Below are 16,914 nucleotides of genomic sequence, written 5' to 3' on the forward strand. Positions count from 1 at the left end.
TCCGATACCACCATCTTTGCGTCTCACATAGGCACTCTCACTCTCTTCTTGCTCCATATACCCATCATGTCGACTAGTAATGGCAAAGCTAGGGCCGTAGAAATCATCGAGGACGACCCGGAAAAGCAGGGCAGCTCGGAATCAGAAGACTCTGAGGACGAGCTGGGAGATCCTTCCATGCCGGAGGCTAGCATGCCATCTACTTCCAGCAAGAAGCAAAAGAAGAAGAGAGCTAAGGCTCTCAAAGCTCTCAGTGCGCTGAAGGGTGGCAAGGATAAGATTCCTGAGAATATCGTCAATGTCGTGCTCGACAAGGTGAAGGAGACTGGGCAGGCCCCAGAGGCGGATGAAGCGACTGTAAGGATGGCCCTCGAGCAGATGAAGATCAAAGATGTCATCCAGGGCAAGACTGGCCTCTACGGAAAGAACAAGAAGGACACTGGAGGACACAAGGTGCGTCTTTTGCGTCAAGAGAATGGAAGTACGTAGAGGCTGACATAGAGGTTACGACTAGTTTTGGTCCACTCAGCCAGTCCCCCAGCTCGGTAATTGAATCTGAAGTGCATATTACTTATGCATGCGACTTATCGTGTTGTATAGGCGAGGATGCTCCTACATCCGACGGTTATATCGAGCCTTCGAGGCCTGCATCTGAACTACCTCAAGAACCACACCCACTTCCCAAAGATTTTGAGTGGTCTACTGTGGATATAACGGACGAAGCACAGGTGTGTTCTAACTCGTAAATGACTCCAGTATCCCCTCCGACAAGCATTACCATTGCCCCGACAGCTTCGTGAACTATACGAGCTACTTTGCGCGAATTATGTCGAAGATGACGACGCGTCATTCCGCTTCCAGTACTCTGCCGAATTCTTGCGCTGGTACGTTTGATATCCTTTTTTATCTTGCATCTTTACAATGTAGTATTATAGGGCACTGATGCCTCCTGGCTATCACAAGGAATGGCACGTCGCGGTACGAGTGACGTCCACTAAGAAGCTTGTGGCCTTCATCGCTGGCATGCCGATCACTCTCCGCGTTCGCGACAAGTGAGGGGGTCTATTACTATTTTCTTTATGCTCACTGATTGCATGTAGTGTCATCAATGCGAGCGAGGTCAACTTCTTGTGCGTCCACAAAAAGCTTCGATCGAAGCGTCTCACGCCCGTGCTCATCAAGGAGGTGACCCGGCAATGCAACCTGAAGGGCGTGTTCCAAGCCCTATATACCGCCGGTACATTACTGCCGACACCAGTATCCGTCTGCAAGTACTTTCACCGATGCCTCAACGTGCCCAAGCTAGTCAATGTACGCTTTACACACGTTCCACAGAACCAGACACTGGCACGTATGATCCGCCTCAACAAAGTCCAAGATAGACCGCGGCTGGAGAAAGAGGGCCTGCGCGAGATGGAGGAGAAGGACGTGCCCGAGGTCACTGCTCTGTATGAAGCATACATGAAGCGCTTTGGTATGGCAATTATCCTTACTGAGGAGGAGGCTCGACACCAGTTCCTCAGTGGGCGTGGTATCGGTCCTACTGAGAAGGAGAGCTGGAGGAAGCCGCGTGATGGTCAAGTGGTCTGGACATACGTGGTCGAGGTTCGCGTTATTCACTTACCGACATGGTGCAGCGGATAACCGAGTATACCTTCACAGAACCCGCAGACACATAAGATTACCGAATTCTTCTCGTTTTACTCATTACCGTCGACGATCATGAATCATCCGAAGTACAATGTACTGAACGCGGCATATCTCTACTACTATGCCACCACTACTGCCTTCCAGCCAGGCGCAGATGACGATGGCCTTCTGAAGAAGCGGCTGGAGGACCTCGTCGGCGATGCGCTCATAGTTGCTGATCAGGCCAAGTTCGACGTCTTCAATGCCCTCACGCTCATGGACAACGTCTGCTTCTTGCAGGATCTCAAGGTGCGTACCAAAGAACGGTTCAGTTGTGCCTCCAAGCCCGCTAACATCTATTGAACAGTTTGGTGCGGGAGACGGTCTCCTCAACTACTATTTATACAATTGGCGGACATCGAGCCTTGCAGGACTGACGTCGACAGGCGAATTCCCCGCAGGCAGAGGTGTTGGCGTACCCATGCTGTAGTCGTATAATGTACATCGTTGCTGGTTCGAAAGATTCAACATATCTATAATATACAAATACATGCCTGCCCAGAGGATATCAGCGTCGTGATGAAGTAGCCCTCAGCAGGCGCACGATGTGACCTTAGTCACTTTCGTACATATCTGCATCTGCATCCTCGTCCATCCCGTCATCGAAGTAATCGTCATCGTCATCATCGATGACCAATGGCGACTGCTGTGTTCCTCCTCCCGTCGTTCTCTGGGAAACAGGGACACTATCGCCACCCGCGCCGAACGTCTGAGGTGCAATTGAGGTAAGTGCAGAAGCTCGGGCACCCAGCGCTTGACCGCTTGAACCCCACGAGTGAGCGCTCTGTGACGGAGGGTCTTCTCTGGCCTTGCCCTTCGCATTTGTACTTGGTGACGAAGTCGACGAACGACCGGTGAGTGTATTGCCGGACCCAGTGAAGGTGGAGGGTTGCTGGACTTTGATCAGTCTAGCTCTACATTGGAACGAAGCAATGCGACTTACAGGAGACTTTGTTACATCTTTTGCTTTGTCTTCAGGCTTATACGGAAGGACATTAAAGCCGAAGAACAGCTTTCCGAAGGAGAGGTCTAGCGGAGCTGGAGCAGACGCATTTGCTTCCAGGCTATCCGTAGTAACCACTCGATGATTGCTGTGCCATACGCAATCAGATGCCTGTGTCGATATCGAACACCACAAAAACGTACTCCGATCGAATGATCTTGCTGCCCTCCGCAACTTCTTCCAGTCTACGATGACTGACACCCTTGCCCTTCGTCCTACGGCCACCCAGAGTTTCGCCCTTACCCTTAAAGGCTTCCCACCGCTCGCCCTCTTTGCTTACCGCTGTCGACTTGCTTCCAACACTAAAAGTACCGCCCATTGCTGACCCAGGACGGGATGAACCCGGTGTGGAGGCATTGACATCGATTTGTAGTTTGCTCGCCATCGTGGTTGGCGGAAGTGGTTTTGGACGTTCGGGTTCGACATAGCCCACCGGCGGAGCGAAATCTACCTCCAAGTCGGTATCTACTACGGAGATACCCTCGCCTCCTGGTTGTGTCTCTATTACTAGGAGGCCGAACCGGATCGTATTGTATGAAATCTCGATAATGTCGCCTTGCGTAAGAGCAGAGAAGTGACGAAGAGCCTGCTCAAGCCTGGAGGAAACGCGTCAGCTCGCTCAGTATCGCGGTCTAGATAAAGACCACCTACACAGCTTTGGCGTCCGAAATTTCAAGGAAGTCGACTGTCTGGGCCTGCAGCTTCACAAATTTGCCTTTTGGCAGCTCACATCCGGTGACACGAATAGGCTCTCCTTCATCCAAGCGCAATGTCGTCATCATCCAATGTGGAAGATGAACAACACCTTCCTCAGCTATAAACTCGAGAACACCTGCATGAGTCGAGGCCGCCGGGTTCGCCGGATTACTGAGCTTGAACATCCAAGGGGACTCAAGGTCTAGCTGGGTAAGCCGAGCCAACGCAGACGGTGGCATAATAACTACGTGCGTGATTAGAGATGCCAACAGGAAATTTCACGGGATTACGCACTCTTTCCGCCATAGCTTACGTTCTCTCGCTCCTTTCCTGGGAGCATCGCGACACTGTAAGCTTTGAAGTATTCATCATAAGCTCTTGGATTCGGCCTTCGCGCATGTTGGGGCATTCCTCCGCCAAATCCACTGAACGATACTGGTGTGAGCTTGAACGCGCACCCATGGTAGAGTTTGCACGTACAGCTGGGCGAAGAGGCCCGCAGTGCCTCCCGGAAAGCCGGGCTAAATTACCACGCAGTAAGCAATAGAAAAGCAGGAGATGCCAAGGTGTACGTACAAAATCCATGGTTGTGATGGGATGTGGTAGAGATGAATGCGACGTGCAGGAGCGTGTCCGCCTCGTAATGCATGTAATGACGCGTCCTGGCGTCTAACATACCCTGTTGTTACCGGGAATTGAAATGGAATTATCAAGCGGTAAGAGGATGTGTGAAAGGCGGTAAGCTTCCGTTTTAATCTCTCACAGAAAATAAATAAGCGCACGAGCATCGTCTTTAGTGTCGACGATCTAAGATCTCGCATAACACACTTTAACTTTTACCATGGCTGCACGTTCAGCAGTACAGGCTACCTCTGGTCGCACAGGGTCGAACAGTACCTTCAATGACAAGGCATGTAACTCTTTGTCCGCAACGAGGTGCTTGGGCTGAACGCGTCTTAACAGGGCAAGCCCATGGAAGTCCGCTTGTCCAACATGGTAGCGGCAAAGGGTGTGTTCAGTTGAGAAAGTGGTATAGTGAATACTTTTCTTACATCGTGATCCATAGCTATCAGCGACGCTGTCCGGACGTCTCTGGGTCCTAGGGGTATGGACAAGATGGTGCGAGCCATAATTAACATGCTAACGGCAGAGTGCTAACACACGCATAGATCCAAACACCCAAAGGAGAAGTCATCATCACTAACGATGGTGCGACAATCCTGAAGAGCATTCAAGCCCTGCATCCCGCCGCAAAGATGGTCTGCGAGCAGAGAACAACATTACGTGCTGTACTGACGTGCTTTATTAGTTGGTCGACCTTTCTGCCGCTCAAGATATTGAAGCTGGTGACGGTACCACATCTGTCGTCGTCTTGGCTGGAAGCCTTCTTGGCGCCGCGGAGAAGATGTTGCAAAAGGGCATGCACCCTACCATCATCGCCGAGTCTTTCCTCAAAGCGTCTGCGAAGGCAGTAGAGTATCTCGAGGAGCTTGCAACGCCAATAGACTTGAAGGATAAGTCTGCTCTGCTCCGTGCGGCGACAACGTCCCTTAACTCTAAGGTAATCGCGTTATTGGTCATACCCAAACGTCACTCACCTCGAAATAGATCGTCTCCCAATATTCCTCTACCCTTGCTCCAATCGCCGTCACAGCGGTTACACGTCTCATTACACCAACGTCTTCGAATGTAGATCTTCGTGATATCCGCATTGTTAAGAAAGTCGGTGGCACGATCGAGGACACTGAGCTTGTTGACGGCGTTGTCCTCAACCAAAATGTTGTTGTCGCTGCCGGCGGACCGACGCGCATGGAAAAGGCGAAGATTGGCATTATACAATTCCAGCTCAGCGCTCCAAAACCTGATGTATGTGTATTATGTTCTACTCAAGGCCATACTCGTCTGATGTCGCGCTTCAGATGGACAACACTGTCATTATTAATGACTACCGCCAGATGGACAAGGTCATCAAGGAGGGACGCCAATACCTCTTGAACATTTGCAAAAAGATCAAGAAGGCAAATTGTAACACCCTCTTGATCCAGAAGTCCATCCTCCGTGACGCTGTCGACGATACTTCATTGACATTCTTGAAGCGCTTGAATATTCTTGTTGTGAAGGATGTCGAGCGCGATGAGATCGAGTTCTTGTCGAAGAGCTTGGGATGCAAGCCGATCGCTGACATTGATGCATTTACCGAGGACAAGCTCGGTTATGCTGACCTTGTGGAGGAGACCAGCAACAACGACGTCAAAGTCGTCCGCATCACTGGCGTCAAGAACTCAGGCCGCACGATCAGCATCCTTGCCACCGGTGCAAACAGCCTGGTCTTGGAAGAATCTGAGCGTTCGCTGCACGATGCGCTTTGCGTTGTTCGTTGCCTTGTCAAGAAGCGGTATGTTTCTCACATTTTGAAGAATATCTAGGTCCGTGGGAAGCTAATCCGTTCGTTCAGGGCACTCATTGCCGGTGGTGGCGCGCCAGAGACCCATGTCTCTCGCCTCTTGTCTCAATACGCTCATACACTCAAGGGTATGGAGGCATACTGCTTCCAGGCCTATGCGGACGCGCTGGAGGTTATTCCCACAACGCTTGCCGAAAATGCTGGTCTGAACCCGATCGCCATTGTCACCGAGCTACGCAACAGGCATGCAATGGGCGAGCGCAACGCGGGTATCAACATGCGCAAGGTCTGTCTAATAAACTAGTCGCGCATGAAGACACTTGTTGACGCATGGCTCGCAGGGTCTGATCTCAAATATAATTGAGGAGGATGTCGTGCAACCGCTCCTAGTCTCGACGAGCGCAATCGAGCTATCGACCGAGACTGTCTGTCTGTTGTTAAAGATCGACGACTACGTGCAATCAAGATAGATAACTTCAGCAGCAGCAGGTATACTGTACACATAGTGCAATCTAGTCATTATATTCAAGCTTTCCAAATCCATGTATGCTCTCAGGCATCGGTGAGGAGGGTCCGGATGGAGGCCCTGAGATCTCCATTCTCGCAGCGTAAGTGCCAGAGACAGCTTTCCTCTTCGCCCTCGCGGAGGCGAACAGCTGCCAAGTTCTCGTTCTCCGCGCTTGTGAGGCCTTCAGGCAGAATGAGAATCTTTAGATCGCCTAAGCAACGATAAGTGCTTGCTGAGAGGCCGGACTTATGACAGTACATACCTTTGAACGGAGCTTCGTCCGCGGGCGTAACTCGCATCTTTCTCTGCAGGCTCTGCAACCGCCTGACGACAGTGTCTATGGGAGAGTCGCACCATCCACGGAGGTTGGCATGCTGAAGTCGGTTCCAGGCTGCTTCAAAGTCCACCTCGACGACACTGGATGCTTGAGACTCGGTAGGAGGGTCTGAGATGAATGGCGACTCCAGTGCAATGAGATCCGTCTCGTGAACCTGTTAGATTTGTCAGCTTGTGCTTGTGCCAAACGAGGTGCCTCGGCTAACTTTCTCTTCTTTCATGACACTCAGAGACTGTATTGCCTGCGTCAACGACGATACTGACTCCGGCGGACTCTTCGCCAAGTCCTGAAGCTCAACCTGCCCGCTTGCAAGTGTCAGATCGCCCGCGGTGATCGTTTTCGACAAAGCTTCGTCTGCGTCCTGGCCTATGAACCGCGAGCTGCCGCTGTCAGAATGCGAAGATTGCGTGGGGCTGACTGGATAATATGCGCGCAGTCGAGGCGTCGCGTGGGGCGCGTCATAGGCTTTGTAGCGCAACTTGCCCGGCGTGTGAGAGGCGCTGGAGGACGCCCGAGAAGAAGGACGCTCGAAGGAGGCCGTGCTATCTGCTCTGGGCAGGTTATCATCTCGTCTGTCTGGACTGGCCTCGTAGGCCTCGAGTGCGAGTAGAACATCTGGAAGCTTCACAGAGGTCGGGTTACTGCGTGCGACATTGAACCCATTGAACCAAGGGACGTACAGAGCAAGACTTCGCTTTGGATAGAATGGTTTGCAGGGCAACTTTGGACTGTGATATGCGGATGAACTGGTTGCAACGTCGTTTGATATGTCGCCCTCCCTGCTCTTGGACTTTGCCCACTACCGCCAGCACGCTGTCGGAAACCTGGTCGCAGCTTGCCGAAACTCTGATCAATGTTAGCAGAATCACATCCTGGACAGCGGCTACAAAGAACTTAGATGAGATCCTGTCGGAAACCGAACGTAGAACGTACCGCCGTAAGCAGGTAACAACAGAGACAGTCTTCGTGCTACCTCCGCTGGAGGCAGTGGAGAGAGATCTAGATACTCGCACAAGACCGCAGATAGAACGACGGTCATCGTAAGCCCGACTGCCTTGTTGTCTTCTGCAGACTCTAGAGATGCAGCCAGCACGCCGACGCATCCGCTCCGGAACTCGACGTTCGCTAGAGACCGTCAGAAGCTAAGACGACTCGCTGGGATGGAAGGCGTACCAGTGCGGAACCTCGTCAGGACATCCTCGACAGCAGTCTGTATAACATACGGCTTAACGTCGCTTACGGCAGTCTCTACAACTTGGGCAATTTTCTGCAGGTGCTGGACATAGTCTTCGCCACTTTCCGAGTACAAGAGGCTGATGACCTCAAGGAGCCGTCGAACAGAATCTTCCTGCTCTTGCTGTCCAGGCAATGAGCTTGAAGCTTGCAACAGCTGACCGTAGAATGACTCGACGATGTTGGAGTCCACTTTGCGGAGTACGTTTAAAGTCTGACACAATGCATTGTCAATATGCTCGGACGCATAGTGCCAAGCGACACCTACTTTCCTACGTAGCGTCCGGTCTTGCGAGTTTAACAGCTGCATAACTCGTTCCACTTCCCAAGCCTCCAATACAGAAGACGTCCCTGGAGTAGACCCTGCCCACAGCCTGCAATCCAGGCTATCCAAGCAAGAGACGAACAAGTAAACATCGTTGACATCTTCAGAGACCAGCAGATGGCGTATTGCGCCTATAAAAGGAGTGCCAATTGAAGCCTGCGCTTCTGATAGAACCTGAACATCGCTGATTGCAAGCACTTGGAAGCACTGGTATATGATGGCTACCGGATAGCGATTGGTAATTACCAACGAAGCCAATGAAGGGCAAACTCACCATTGGCATGATTAATTTGTGCACAATCTGCCAGAATATTTCCTATTAGGAGCATACTCCTGAGACACGGCCTAGTGCCTGCATGAGCGGCACACCAAATCCGAGGCACACCAAATCCGAACTAGAGACAAAACGTACCTTACAGCCTGCAAAACCTGGAGAACCTTGACGAGCAGCCAGTTCGTATCAGCATCCCCGCGAGATTTCCACGTCTCCCGGAGCTGCTTCAGCAAGATTGGGCGAAACTTCTCCGCTGACATTATCCCCGTCTGCTGAAGGTGTTAATCATAAGGCCTGTGTATAACCACCGGGTCCCCACCTCTAGAAGCTTTACGCTGACTGTAAGGGCCGCGCTTGCCACAGTAGGATCGGGGTCCTCAAGTCTTTGCCTCATCTTCTTGACCACATCCTGGAAGATTTGATTCTCATAGACTCCGAGGGCACGAAAGGCAAGCAAGGCACGTCTACGGATGTGCAAGCTGGTGCGAGGTATGAGAGAGCAGCTAATGTGGAGATTCTTCGTTACATACTGACGAGTTGTGTGAGAGCAAGTCCTGGAGTCGTTCCCTTATGGCTGGAATGACATCTCCGGAAGGAATCTGTATGAGGGCATCAAGTGCAAGACAGATTCTTGCTACTTCCGAAGACTCAACATCCTGGGACAGGTGATGTCTTAGTGTATTGACTGACCGTATTTCTGGGTTACATAACCTCACCTTGCGCAAAGTGTTCACAAGCATCAGCTGGAGTTCATGAGACTTAGGCATCATTTCGGCACAGTACAAGTAACCTGATGGATGTCAGCTCGGGTCTAGCACGTAGAAAATGATTTGTACCAATGCGCTTGTCCTGGACAGTGAGGCCTGCTTCTGCCAAGTTCAGAGCATGCGGTAGCGCGAACTCTACGTCCGGTAAAGGACCAAGGGAGTTCATTGAACAATATAGCAATATGATGAGGCATTCCTTGACTTGTCTCTGCAGTCGTTTGCATATATCAGAATGCAGTACAGAGGGATAAGGATACAACTCTGCTGACCGCTGAGGATGTTGACCGTGTCAGACGGTCGCGGACATGCTCGAACTCAGCGAATAGGTATTGATCCGCTTCCGAGGGCGAAGCGGCAGCTTCCACTTTGCGTACTAGGGCGTAGTGTGCTCTGTTTAATGCGCCAGAGGAAATGAAGGGAACGTCCATCACAGCGAGCAGAGCGTCGGCGCTCGGTCGACGGTGAGCGCGAACACGACCTGGGCTGTGGTCGTGATGAGATGATGTCAGCTGAATTTGGCCAAGACTGTTCGCGCAAGAGGCGCCTGTGTGACTCCTTCGCGAACCAAGCAGGCTCAACATGTCCCCCTCTGTGGTATCAGCTACTGCCGCGGCCACGGCTCACTCGTTTAACAAAATTCTGAATCAGTCGAGGAATCCGTCAAAACAGCGGTCAGCAGCAGACGTAGAGGAGTCCATAAAGAAGCTACGGCGGCTGATACTCGTCGATGGCATCCCCTCATCGGTCGTACGTAACTCTCGACTATGACTTCATCCCCCGCATGAACAGGTGTCTTCTGCCAGGACCGCACCCTACGACCACGGATATGGAAGATTCTTTTGCGCGTACAAGACGTGTCTGCCGAGGAATTTCTCGACTATGTCGGGAGAGGGCCGTGCGAAGTGAGGGAGAAGATCCGCAATGATACCTTCCGGTGTGTGCCCTGGTGCTCGCTCTTCCCTTCTGTCGTTGAACTATCTCTCTTCAGGACGCTCGCCACAGACAAGGGCTTCAAGGAACGCGTGCGAGAAGACATGCTTGTCCGCCTTCTGGACGCCTTCGTCTGGCGGAATTATGGTGAGTGTGATAATACTCTTGGGTCAGTCCTCATGCTTAACCTTCATGTAGATCGACAAGAGGACCACCACCTTGGGTTTACGTACGTGCAGGGTATGAACGTGCTAGCGGCGCCGTTTCTCTACACCATGCCCTCCGAGCTTGAGGCATTCTTTTGCTTTGCAAAGTTCATCGAAGAGTCGTGTCCCCTGTATGTCCAACCTACCCTGGAAGGCGTCCACCGAGGGCTTAAGGTGAGCTAATCTGGCCCCCAGTCTCGGAGTGTAGAGGTTACAATATGTGTCATACTAGCTTCTTGATCGGTGCTTGAAGATTGTCGACCCCGAGCTTTACGCCTATTTGCGTGCCAAGAATTTATCTGCGGAGATTTATGCCTTTCCTTGTAAGTTCATGTAATTCATAACAGTGAATCGTACTCACTCCGCTTAACTGCAGCCGTCCTGACGCTTTGCGCGTGTACGCCGCCTCTGGACCAGGTCCTGCAACTCTGGGACTTCTTACTTGCTTTTGGTGTTCATCTCAATGTTTTGTGTGTGATCGCTCAGCTCCTTCTCATGCGTGATGAAGTCATGAAATCGTCAAGGTATGTCATCCTCTACTTTCTTTGTGGATCGTACCTACGAAATTGGGCAGCCCAATGCGCCTTCTGCGAACATTCCCGCCTCTAGAAGCCCTCCCCGTGATCGGAATCGCTGTGACCCTCGTCAGGGACATCCCAGCTGATCTCTACGATGAACTTGTGCGCCACCCTTACGCCGTGTCCGAGTAACATGAACCTCGTCTTCCTTCACTTGTTGTCGCTATTCTTGCTATCTTCCGCTCTCTGGAAACCTTAATACCTTTTAATGGCCTCCTGTCCCAGCTTTGTCTCGTGTCGTTGTCTTGTTGTCGTCTCGCACCTCATGTTATTGTTTGTATTTATATTACTGTATCATTATCTATGCCAGGTTACCATAGGATTCTGGAGGTCCGCGAATGTAACATGCACAACTCCAAGTCCGTCACGAGGGTATGAGAGGCGTTAAGATGACAGAAATCGGAGTGCATATGTACAAATTCAGAGTTGACTAGCCAAATCTGACGTCTATCATATAGTACGTGAGAGTGAGTTATTTTCCAGCCACTGTCTTACGCCCTTCTTCGAGACCATCCCGAGAACGCGAGTTCGATCCTCAAGACTGCGAGGCCGGTAAAGGCGCATTATGAAGCCGCAGACGCTCCACACGTCCTCCCAGTCGGCATCGAAGAGCTCCCACCAACAATTTGGCAACTTCGATGGTAACGGGATACCCAAAAGCCGTGTCGTCAAAAGTATCGCAGCGCTGACTATGGTGGGAACCGGATACAGAGCGTAGACAGGTGTTTGCAGGCTAGGAGGCAGACAGTGAGAGCACAGGGTGCGACGAGTCCTTCAACAGTAGAGGGTGGCCACTTACGCGTCATTGAGGTAGCCCCAGGCGCGAGTACACACGTCTTCTCGGCTAGTCAGCCCCAGTACTCGGAGATAGTTCACAAGGGTTCCATAAGGTAACACGACATGCACATGGAAGCCTAATCGTTTGAGTATTTGCATCTCTGCCACCACCAGGGCATCCTTCAGGTCATAGAAAGTGCTGCCGAAGTATGACATGGGGACATATTTAAATTCGCCTTTGTGGGGATTTGTCGTTTGAGCCGCGAGGGTGTCTGCCGTTCTTTGCAGGAGAAGGTCATAGATGTTGATGAGGTCGCGCATTCGAATTGGGCATTCCTCTAGTTTGGAAGCAAGATACAGGGCACCCATGCCTATGTCCTGCAGGAGCGAAGTCAAGGATGCATTCGGGAAGTATATGTAGAGTACTCACACCTATACCAAACTGTTTCATGGAGGTCACAAACCAGAATCTTTGGAATAATATTTGGGCAGTAGCAACGGCTACCTGCTTTCTACGAAAGCATAAGGCACGGATTCTGATGGGAGAGCTGCTCATACACTCACTGCTTGAGTAACACACCAGCCTGGTGAATGAGCTTGCACCCGAAAGCTCGGAGGTCCTCCTCCAGGTTCTCAGGTATACCATCATCACGTGAAGAGCTCTTTTCTATCTGCTCCAAAGACGCGAGAGGGTATAAGGAGACAGAAGCCATGGTACAGAATCGTTCGTGGACACTGAACGTGAACAGAGCCCTGGAGCGCCCAACTCGCGAAAGCAGGCAAAATTATATTGTCTGTCTGTCTTTCGACCTTGACTTCCACCAGCTCTTTCAGCTCTTCCGGCTTCGCCCGCCTTTCGCAGCCTTTCGCAAGCTGCGCAGACAGCCTTAGGCATGCCAAACCTCCCTCCGAGACCTGATTTCGCAGACCCTGCCCCTCTATCTCGGTCAGATCCACGATCCCACTACCACGGCGCACGGCCCATACCGCCCGAGCATTATCGCGAACGAGAACGCGAACGGGACGTCTACATGTCTGGGAGATCCTCTCCGAGGCACAAGCATCCTTCAAGGGGCGCGCCCGACTCGTACGTCGCCGCTGACAGAGAGCGGGACAGAGTCACCTATATGTCTCGAGACGCATATCCGCCATCCTATGACAGGCGCGAGCATGACGACCGGCATCGGGAAGGATATAGGGCAGAGCGTGGTTGGGAGAGGAGAGACTACCGAGACTACCCTCCGCCGCCCCCGCCGTCACATTCAGATTACCGCTATCGTGAGCCAGACCCTCGAGGGTGGACCAGAGAGTCAAGGGATAGCGGACGACCGAGATACGAGGACACTGCTCGCTCCGTTCATGCTCGAGGCTCGCGCAAGAGTCCGCCTCGCGCTTGGACACAGTCTGACGAGATTGACAGACACCCGAGGGGAGGCAGGCACCGTGAGGCGCCACGAGAGCCACACCACGATGAGGACCGTCGCTGGCAGACTCGACCTGGACTCTCACCGCCACGGCGCTACGGTCAGCTCATTTCATGTCGCCGCTCTAAAGTGTGTTAAACTCTGTAACAGTGGGCAGCACACCTGGCTCTCCTCTGGCGGGCTCCTCAAACCAATTACCCCGTTCGCCACGTCGTCGTTCACCTTCGCCAGATGGCTCGAGAGCGGCTTCACTACGGCGACGAAGTAGCCGTGAAACACTCAACCCGAAGCCAGGCGACCATCCAGTACCTGCGAGTCCCTTACGCCACCCGCCTTACATGTCCAGGAGACGGGAAGAATATCCTTCGCGACGTGGCTATCGTAGTCGCAGTCGTGGTCCTCGACACAGGAGCCGAAGCCGTTCGGCATCTCCGCCAAAACGTCTGCGAAGCAGAACACCAGCAAGGAGGGACACCAGGGAAGAGACACTGAGTCCTGGCCGAATACTTGAGGAAGGTGAAAGAGAACCCTCGCCTGCAAAGACGCGAGAGCCGTCTGCGGCGCTTCATAGCCGTAAAGACGAATCACCTTTACGCGCAGGCTCATCTGCACGTCCCTACCGAACAGATACACCGATGGACGTTGACACTAAGCCTTCGGAGCAGCTGCCAGCTCTCAAGGTGGATGCTCCTCCAGCAAACGTAAAAGCTAGCGAAGAGCTGGAACCACCCAAATCCACTTCTGCGGGATCTGCCACTCCTCAGAAAGCAAACGGCGAGAGTATGTCCAGGCCTCGCTCGCCTCTCCTGCAGCAGCGTGGCCTTACCAAAACACCGACGACACCAATGTCACCACAGAGCCGCTCGCCTATGGCGCCTTTACCTCCAAAGCCCGAATGGAGTTCAACCCCACAGTCAACGCCTACAGTTCCCTCCGCGCCGCCGCCTGTTGCAGAACCCGCGGAGGACAACCTCGCAGCCATCAAAAAAGAGCTGAAAGACAGATACCGTATGGACTTTGAAAACCCGGAGCCTTTGCCATGGGCAAACGACGAGGTGTGTAGCAGTTTTCCTGCAGTGGCGGACCGTACGCTCATGCACCACGGCGCTCACCAGTACGACCGACTTAAGAACCACCAACGGCGTCTGGAGCTAGACTACTACACTGCGGCACGCACAACGATGCAGGCTCTGTATGAGCTTGACATAGCTAAGATCGAGCTCGCGTCGTCTACTGCCAGGAGAGAGTTGGCCGTCAAGCAGCTCAACCTTGCCCTGGACGGTAAGGCGGGGATTGACTGGCCGTACGATTATGACGCTCTGGGAAACTCTGAGTGAAGGAACCATATTTCGCTTCTTTCAGAGTCTTGGGGAGTTTCGACGGGTGACATGTATACTGCGATTATATTCTGTGATATGTGTCTGCCGTCATGTTGGTGGTGCTGGACCGGCTCATGACTTGGGTATACGCTTGCAATCCATGTGCGTTCTGCTAGGGTCCATTGGCAATGCACAAAAGAATCCTTGCTCCTTATTGAGAAAATCAGCGTGAGCCATTCTGGAGACAGAGACGTATAGACCCACCTGCATGGCTTGGAAAAGTCGAGTCGAGTGCATCTGAATCTGTGGATGGCTGTCAGTCTGCGACACGAGGTAGACGCGGCCAGGACGCACCATGATGCACTTTCGACTCAGCTTGTCCCCTTCTCGACAAAGCTCAGACTGCTGCGCGTCCCGCTCGCTGTCGAAGGTGTACCTCGAGTTCGGGTCCTCCTGCAGGGTTTACGCGCAAAAGTCAGTCACTGCATTCTCGGACGGGTCCGCGCGTGCTCACAGAAATAAAAGCCTTCACAGTCTCTTCAGACTTTTCCTTGGCCATGGTGTTCCGGTCGTCAGTCGGGTTGACTCTGCAGAGTAGTTTGTGCGCAAGAGACATCCCCGCGTCGACGCGGCGTTCGGATTCGGGACGTCCAAATTCGGGATGACGTCGCTCAATGGCCGCTTACGTAAGCAAAGAATCCGGCCCAAATTTCTTCTTCCTCCAACCCCTCTGCTACAGGTCTACATGTGGCGTTTATTCATGATACAAAGTTCATTCATGATATAGTATATCTGTAGTATATACTAAACTGCATTACCAGCCGCGATTGGCGAAGTGGCCGCCAGGCAAATTTTTGTCGCTGCGCAAAGTTAGATCAGCAAAAGAAACATGGAGTGCAGGGGATACGCACATGGTGAGACCAACCATGGCTTCGCCAATGTCCTCTGATACCTCCGCAAGAATCTTGGGGTTGTTGAAATGTGTCACCTAGGTGTCCGATGAGCTATCTTAGCAATTGGTGTTTCACGTCGTGTTGGACTCACAGCCTGGACAATAGCCCGAGCGCGTTTCGCAGCATCGCCGGACTGAGATGTAGCAATCAGCATATGGAAAGAACGACAGACTGCAGATCGATCTCACCTTGAAGATACCCGAGCCAACGAAGACTGATCAACCAGGCGTTGTGTCAGCGTTGTGGAACGAAATACCGAGCCTCAGATACCTACCTCCATCACAGCCCAGTTGCATCATCAAGGCCGCATCGGCTGATAGGGGTCGTTGAATGCGATTTACCACAGATTAATCTTCAAACGTACCAGGGGTGGCAATGCCACCGGCAGCGAAGTTGACCACTGGTAGACGCTTCAGGCGCGCAGTCTCTTTGAGCAGGTGGAATGGCGCTTGAATGTCTTTCGCGAACGCGTAGAGTTCTTCTTCGCTCATTACGCCGCACTTGCGAATCTCGCCCATAACCGCACGTTGGTGGCGCACAGCCTCGACAACGTTTCCTGTACCAGCCTCACCCTTTGTACGGATGAAGGCAGCACCTTCCGAGATGCGGCGGAGAGCCTCGCCGAGATTTCTGGCGCCACAGACGAAGGGAACTTTGAAGGCGTGCTTGTTAATGTGATGCTCCTCATCTGCAGGGGTCAGAACTTCGGACTCGTCGATGTAGTCGATGCCGATGGCTTGCAGGATCTGACATAGCGCGCTTTAGATCCAGAATAGCTACGTGAGCAACAATGACCCTTCACCTGGGCTTCAACAAAGTGGCCTATCCGAACCTTGGCCATCACTGGGATCGTCACGGCTTCGACTATCTCCTTGATCATTTTGGGGTCGCTCTGCCGCCCGCTCAGCACGAAACAAAATCGATTCCGATAGGAACAAAGAGCCTACCATTCTTGCGACACCGCCATCCGCACGGATGTCGGCAGGGACACGCTCCAAGGCCATGACGGCACACGCCTGCACTTTTGTGAGTGAGAGAGCCAGAAGACATTGGGATGAAGTGACGTACGCCAGCCTCCTCAGCGATACGGGCCTATGTTACGCAATGAGTGACGTCCGGACGTGTCATTTCGTGTACACTGACCTGTTCTGCGTTGATCACGTCCATGATGACGCCGCCCTAGACATTACGGGTGAGCAGACGACTCTCCCGCAGAGTGGGATGCCACATATCCGCACCTTGAGCATCTGGGCGAGACCGGACTTGACCTACAGGCATGTCAAACGGCGTTCTCTGGCGAACATACAGTGTACATACACCAAAGGTGCCCAGGCTGCTGTTGGTCGCGCCGTCTTTGCCTGGAGCAGCCCTGGTAGGAGGCATGACTGGAGTCCCCGCAGGGTTTCCAACGCCATGGGGAACGGGAGGAAGGGGCGAGCCGCCATTGGGGGTGTGCGCTGGAGTGGTCATGGTCGTCGAGGTGAAGCGGAA

At 52.7% G+C, this 16,914-nt stretch overlaps 10 protein-coding genes across 10 annotated transcripts; 6 read left to right on the forward strand and 4 right to left on the reverse strand.

Annotated features, from left to right (window-relative positions):
- Positions 1-46: 46 nt before the first annotated feature.
- Positions 47-4,002, forward strand: PHACADRAFT_256185 (uncharacterized protein). The gene is made up of 14 exons (XM_007395774.1): positions 47-453; positions 515-545; positions 601-728; positions 793-884; positions 936-1,052; positions 1,101-1,605; positions 1,663-1,938; positions 1,997-2,581; positions 2,633-2,780; positions 2,836-3,288; positions 3,344-3,632; positions 3,683-3,813; positions 3,869-3,909; positions 3,965-4,002. The coding sequence occupies exons 1-8, from the start codon at positions 67-69 to the stop codon at positions 2,117-2,119; spliced, it is 1,659 nt and encodes a 552-aa protein (XP_007395836.1). The 5' UTR covers positions 47-66; the 3' UTR covers positions 2,120-2,581; positions 2,633-2,780; positions 2,836-3,288; positions 3,344-3,632; positions 3,683-3,813; positions 3,869-3,909; positions 3,965-4,002.
- A 344-nt stretch (positions 4,003-4,346) lies between these two features.
- Positions 4,347-6,530, forward strand: PHACADRAFT_143960 (uncharacterized protein). Its single transcript, XM_007395775.1, has 8 exons — positions 4,347-4,397; positions 4,455-4,507; positions 4,558-4,647; positions 4,698-4,949; positions 4,997-5,254; positions 5,308-5,783; positions 5,844-6,078; positions 6,134-6,530. The coding sequence occupies exons 1-8, from the start codon at positions 4,361-4,363 to the stop codon at positions 6,260-6,262; spliced, it is 1,530 nt and encodes a 509-aa protein (XP_007395837.1). The 5' UTR covers positions 4,347-4,360; the 3' UTR covers positions 6,263-6,530.
- A 1,921-nt stretch (positions 6,531-8,451) lies between these two features.
- Positions 8,452-8,759, reverse strand: PHACADRAFT_256193 (uncharacterized protein). The gene has a single exon (XM_007395776.1). The coding sequence runs from the start codon at positions 8,727-8,729 to the stop codon at positions 8,541-8,543; it is 189 nt and encodes a 62-aa protein (XP_007395838.1). The 5' UTR covers positions 8,730-8,759; the 3' UTR covers positions 8,452-8,540.
- A 1,021-nt stretch (positions 8,760-9,780) lies between these two features.
- Positions 9,781-10,015, forward strand: PHACADRAFT_256194 (uncharacterized protein). Its single transcript, XM_007395777.1, has one exon. It carries the CDS (start codon positions 9,816-9,818, stop codon positions 10,002-10,004), a length of 189 nt encoding a protein of 62 aa, XP_007395839.1. The 5' UTR covers positions 9,781-9,815; the 3' UTR covers positions 10,005-10,015.
- Positions 10,016-10,339: 324 nt separating this feature from the next.
- PHACADRAFT_256196 (uncharacterized protein) lies at positions 10,340-10,716 on the forward strand. The gene has a single exon (XM_007395778.1). It carries the CDS (start codon positions 10,346-10,348, stop codon positions 10,553-10,555), a length of 210 nt encoding a protein of 69 aa, XP_007395840.1. The 5' UTR covers positions 10,340-10,345; the 3' UTR covers positions 10,556-10,716.
- Positions 10,717-10,730: 14 nt separating this feature from the next.
- On the reverse strand, positions 10,731-12,472 carry PHACADRAFT_173654 (uncharacterized protein). The gene is made up of 4 exons (XM_007395779.1): positions 12,292-12,472; positions 12,158-12,239; positions 11,750-12,105; positions 10,731-11,683 (listed from the first exon to the last, which is right to left on the reverse strand). The coding sequence occupies exons 1-4, from the start codon at positions 12,438-12,440 to the stop codon at positions 11,401-11,403; spliced, it is 870 nt and encodes a 289-aa protein (XP_007395841.1). The 5' UTR covers positions 12,441-12,472; the 3' UTR covers positions 10,731-11,400.
- A 425-nt stretch (positions 12,473-12,897) lies between these two features.
- On the forward strand, positions 12,898-13,643 carry PHACADRAFT_195551 (uncharacterized protein; the record flags this gene model as incomplete). Its single annotated transcript, XM_007395780.1, has 2 exons — positions 12,898-13,251; positions 13,302-13,643. The coding sequence occupies 2 exons, from the start codon at positions 12,898-12,900 to the stop codon at positions 13,641-13,643; spliced, it is 696 nt and encodes a 231-aa protein (XP_007395842.1).
- A 143-nt stretch (positions 13,644-13,786) lies between these two features.
- Positions 13,787-14,488, forward strand: PHACADRAFT_195552 (uncharacterized protein; the record flags this gene model as incomplete). The annotated part of the gene is made up of 2 exons (XM_007395781.1): positions 13,787-14,206; positions 14,267-14,488. The coding sequence occupies 2 exons, from the start codon at positions 13,787-13,789 to the stop codon at positions 14,486-14,488; spliced, it is 642 nt and encodes a 213-aa protein (XP_007395843.1).
- Positions 14,489-14,602: 114 nt separating this feature from the next.
- Positions 14,603-15,029, reverse strand: PHACADRAFT_195553 (uncharacterized protein; the record flags this gene model as incomplete). Its single annotated transcript, XM_007395782.1, has 4 exons — positions 14,603-14,680; positions 14,735-14,773; positions 14,825-14,923; positions 14,985-15,029. The coding sequence occupies 4 exons, from the start codon at positions 15,027-15,029 to the stop codon at positions 14,603-14,605; spliced, it is 261 nt and encodes an 86-aa protein (XP_007395844.1).
- Positions 15,030-15,217: 188 nt separating this feature from the next.
- Positions 15,218-16,884, reverse strand: PHACADRAFT_256201 (uncharacterized protein). Its single transcript, XM_007395783.1, has 12 exons — positions 16,741-16,884; positions 16,662-16,691; positions 16,567-16,602; positions 16,492-16,515; positions 16,371-16,439; positions 16,226-16,315; positions 15,788-16,169; positions 15,698-15,736; positions 15,612-15,637; positions 15,515-15,556; positions 15,382-15,458; positions 15,218-15,330 (listed from the first exon to the last, which is right to left on the reverse strand). The coding sequence occupies exons 1-12, from the start codon at positions 16,804-16,806 to the stop codon at positions 15,285-15,287; spliced, it is 927 nt and encodes a 308-aa protein (XP_007395845.1). The 5' UTR covers positions 16,807-16,884; the 3' UTR covers positions 15,218-15,284.
- Positions 16,885-16,914: the final 30 nt, after the last annotated feature.

Source organism: Phanerochaete carnosa (assembly GCF_000300595.1).
Source record: "Phanerochaete carnosa HHB-10118-sp unplaced genomic scaffold PHACAscaffold_5, whole genome shotgun sequence".
Lineage (NCBI taxonomy): Eukaryota > Fungi > Basidiomycota > Agaricomycetes > Polyporales > Phanerochaetaceae > Phanerochaete > Phanerochaete carnosa.

Coding starts and splice junctions, on each gene's coding strand:
- PHACADRAFT_256185 (XM_007395774.1), top strand. CDS start 67: ATGTCGACTAGTAATGGCAAAGCTAGGGCCGTAGAAATCATCGAGGAC. Junction 454..514: donor AGGACACTGGAGGACACAAG/GTGCGTCTTTTG, acceptor GGTTACGACTAG/TTTTGGTCCACTCAGCCAGT. Junction 729..792: donor ATATAACGGACGAAGCACAG/GTGTGTTCTAAC, acceptor TTGCCCCGACAG/CTTCGTGAACTATACGAGCT.
- PHACADRAFT_143960 (XM_007395775.1), top strand. CDS start 4,361: ATGGAAGTCCGCTTGTCCAACATGGTAGCGGCAAAGG. Junction 4,398..4,454: donor CAACATGGTAGCGGCAAAGG/GTGTGTTCAGTT, acceptor CGTGATCCATAG/CTATCAGCGACGCTGTCCGG. Junction 4,950..4,996: donor CAACGTCCCTTAACTCTAAG/GTAATCGCGTTA, acceptor ACCTCGAAATAG/ATCGTCTCCCAATATTCCTC.
- PHACADRAFT_256193 (XM_007395776.1), bottom strand. CDS start 8,729: ATGTCAGCGGAGAAGTTTCGCCCAATCTTGCTGAAGCAGCTCCGGGAG.
- PHACADRAFT_256194 (XM_007395777.1), top strand. CDS start 9,816: ATGTCCCCCTCTGTGGTATCAGCTACTGCCGCGGCCACGGCTCACTCG.
- PHACADRAFT_256196 (XM_007395778.1), top strand. CDS start 10,346: ATGCTTAACCTTCATGTAGATCGACAAGAGGACCACCACCTTGGGTTT.
- PHACADRAFT_173654 (XM_007395779.1), bottom strand. CDS start 12,440: ATGGCTTCTGTCTCCTTATACCCTCTCGCGTCTTTGGAGCAGATAGAA. Junction 12,106..12,157: donor TGAAACAGTTTGGTATAGGT/GTGAGTACTCTA, acceptor TCGCTCCTGCAG/GACATAGGCATGGGTGCCCT. Junction 11,684..11,749: donor TGGGGCTACCTCAATGACGC/GTAAGTGGCCAC, acceptor TCTGCCTCCTAG/CCTGCAAACACCTGTCTACG.
- PHACADRAFT_256201 (XM_007395783.1), bottom strand. CDS start 16,806: ATGCCTCCTACCAGGGCTGCTCCAGGCAAAGACGGCGCGACCAACAGC. Junction 16,692..16,740: donor GCAGCCTGGGCACCTTTGGT/GTATGTACACTG, acceptor ACATGCCTGTAG/GTCAAGTCCGGTCTCGCCCA. Junction 15,737..15,787: donor CGGTGGCATTGCCACCCCTG/GTACGTTTGAAG, acceptor GACCCCTATCAG/CCGATGCGGCCTTGATGATG.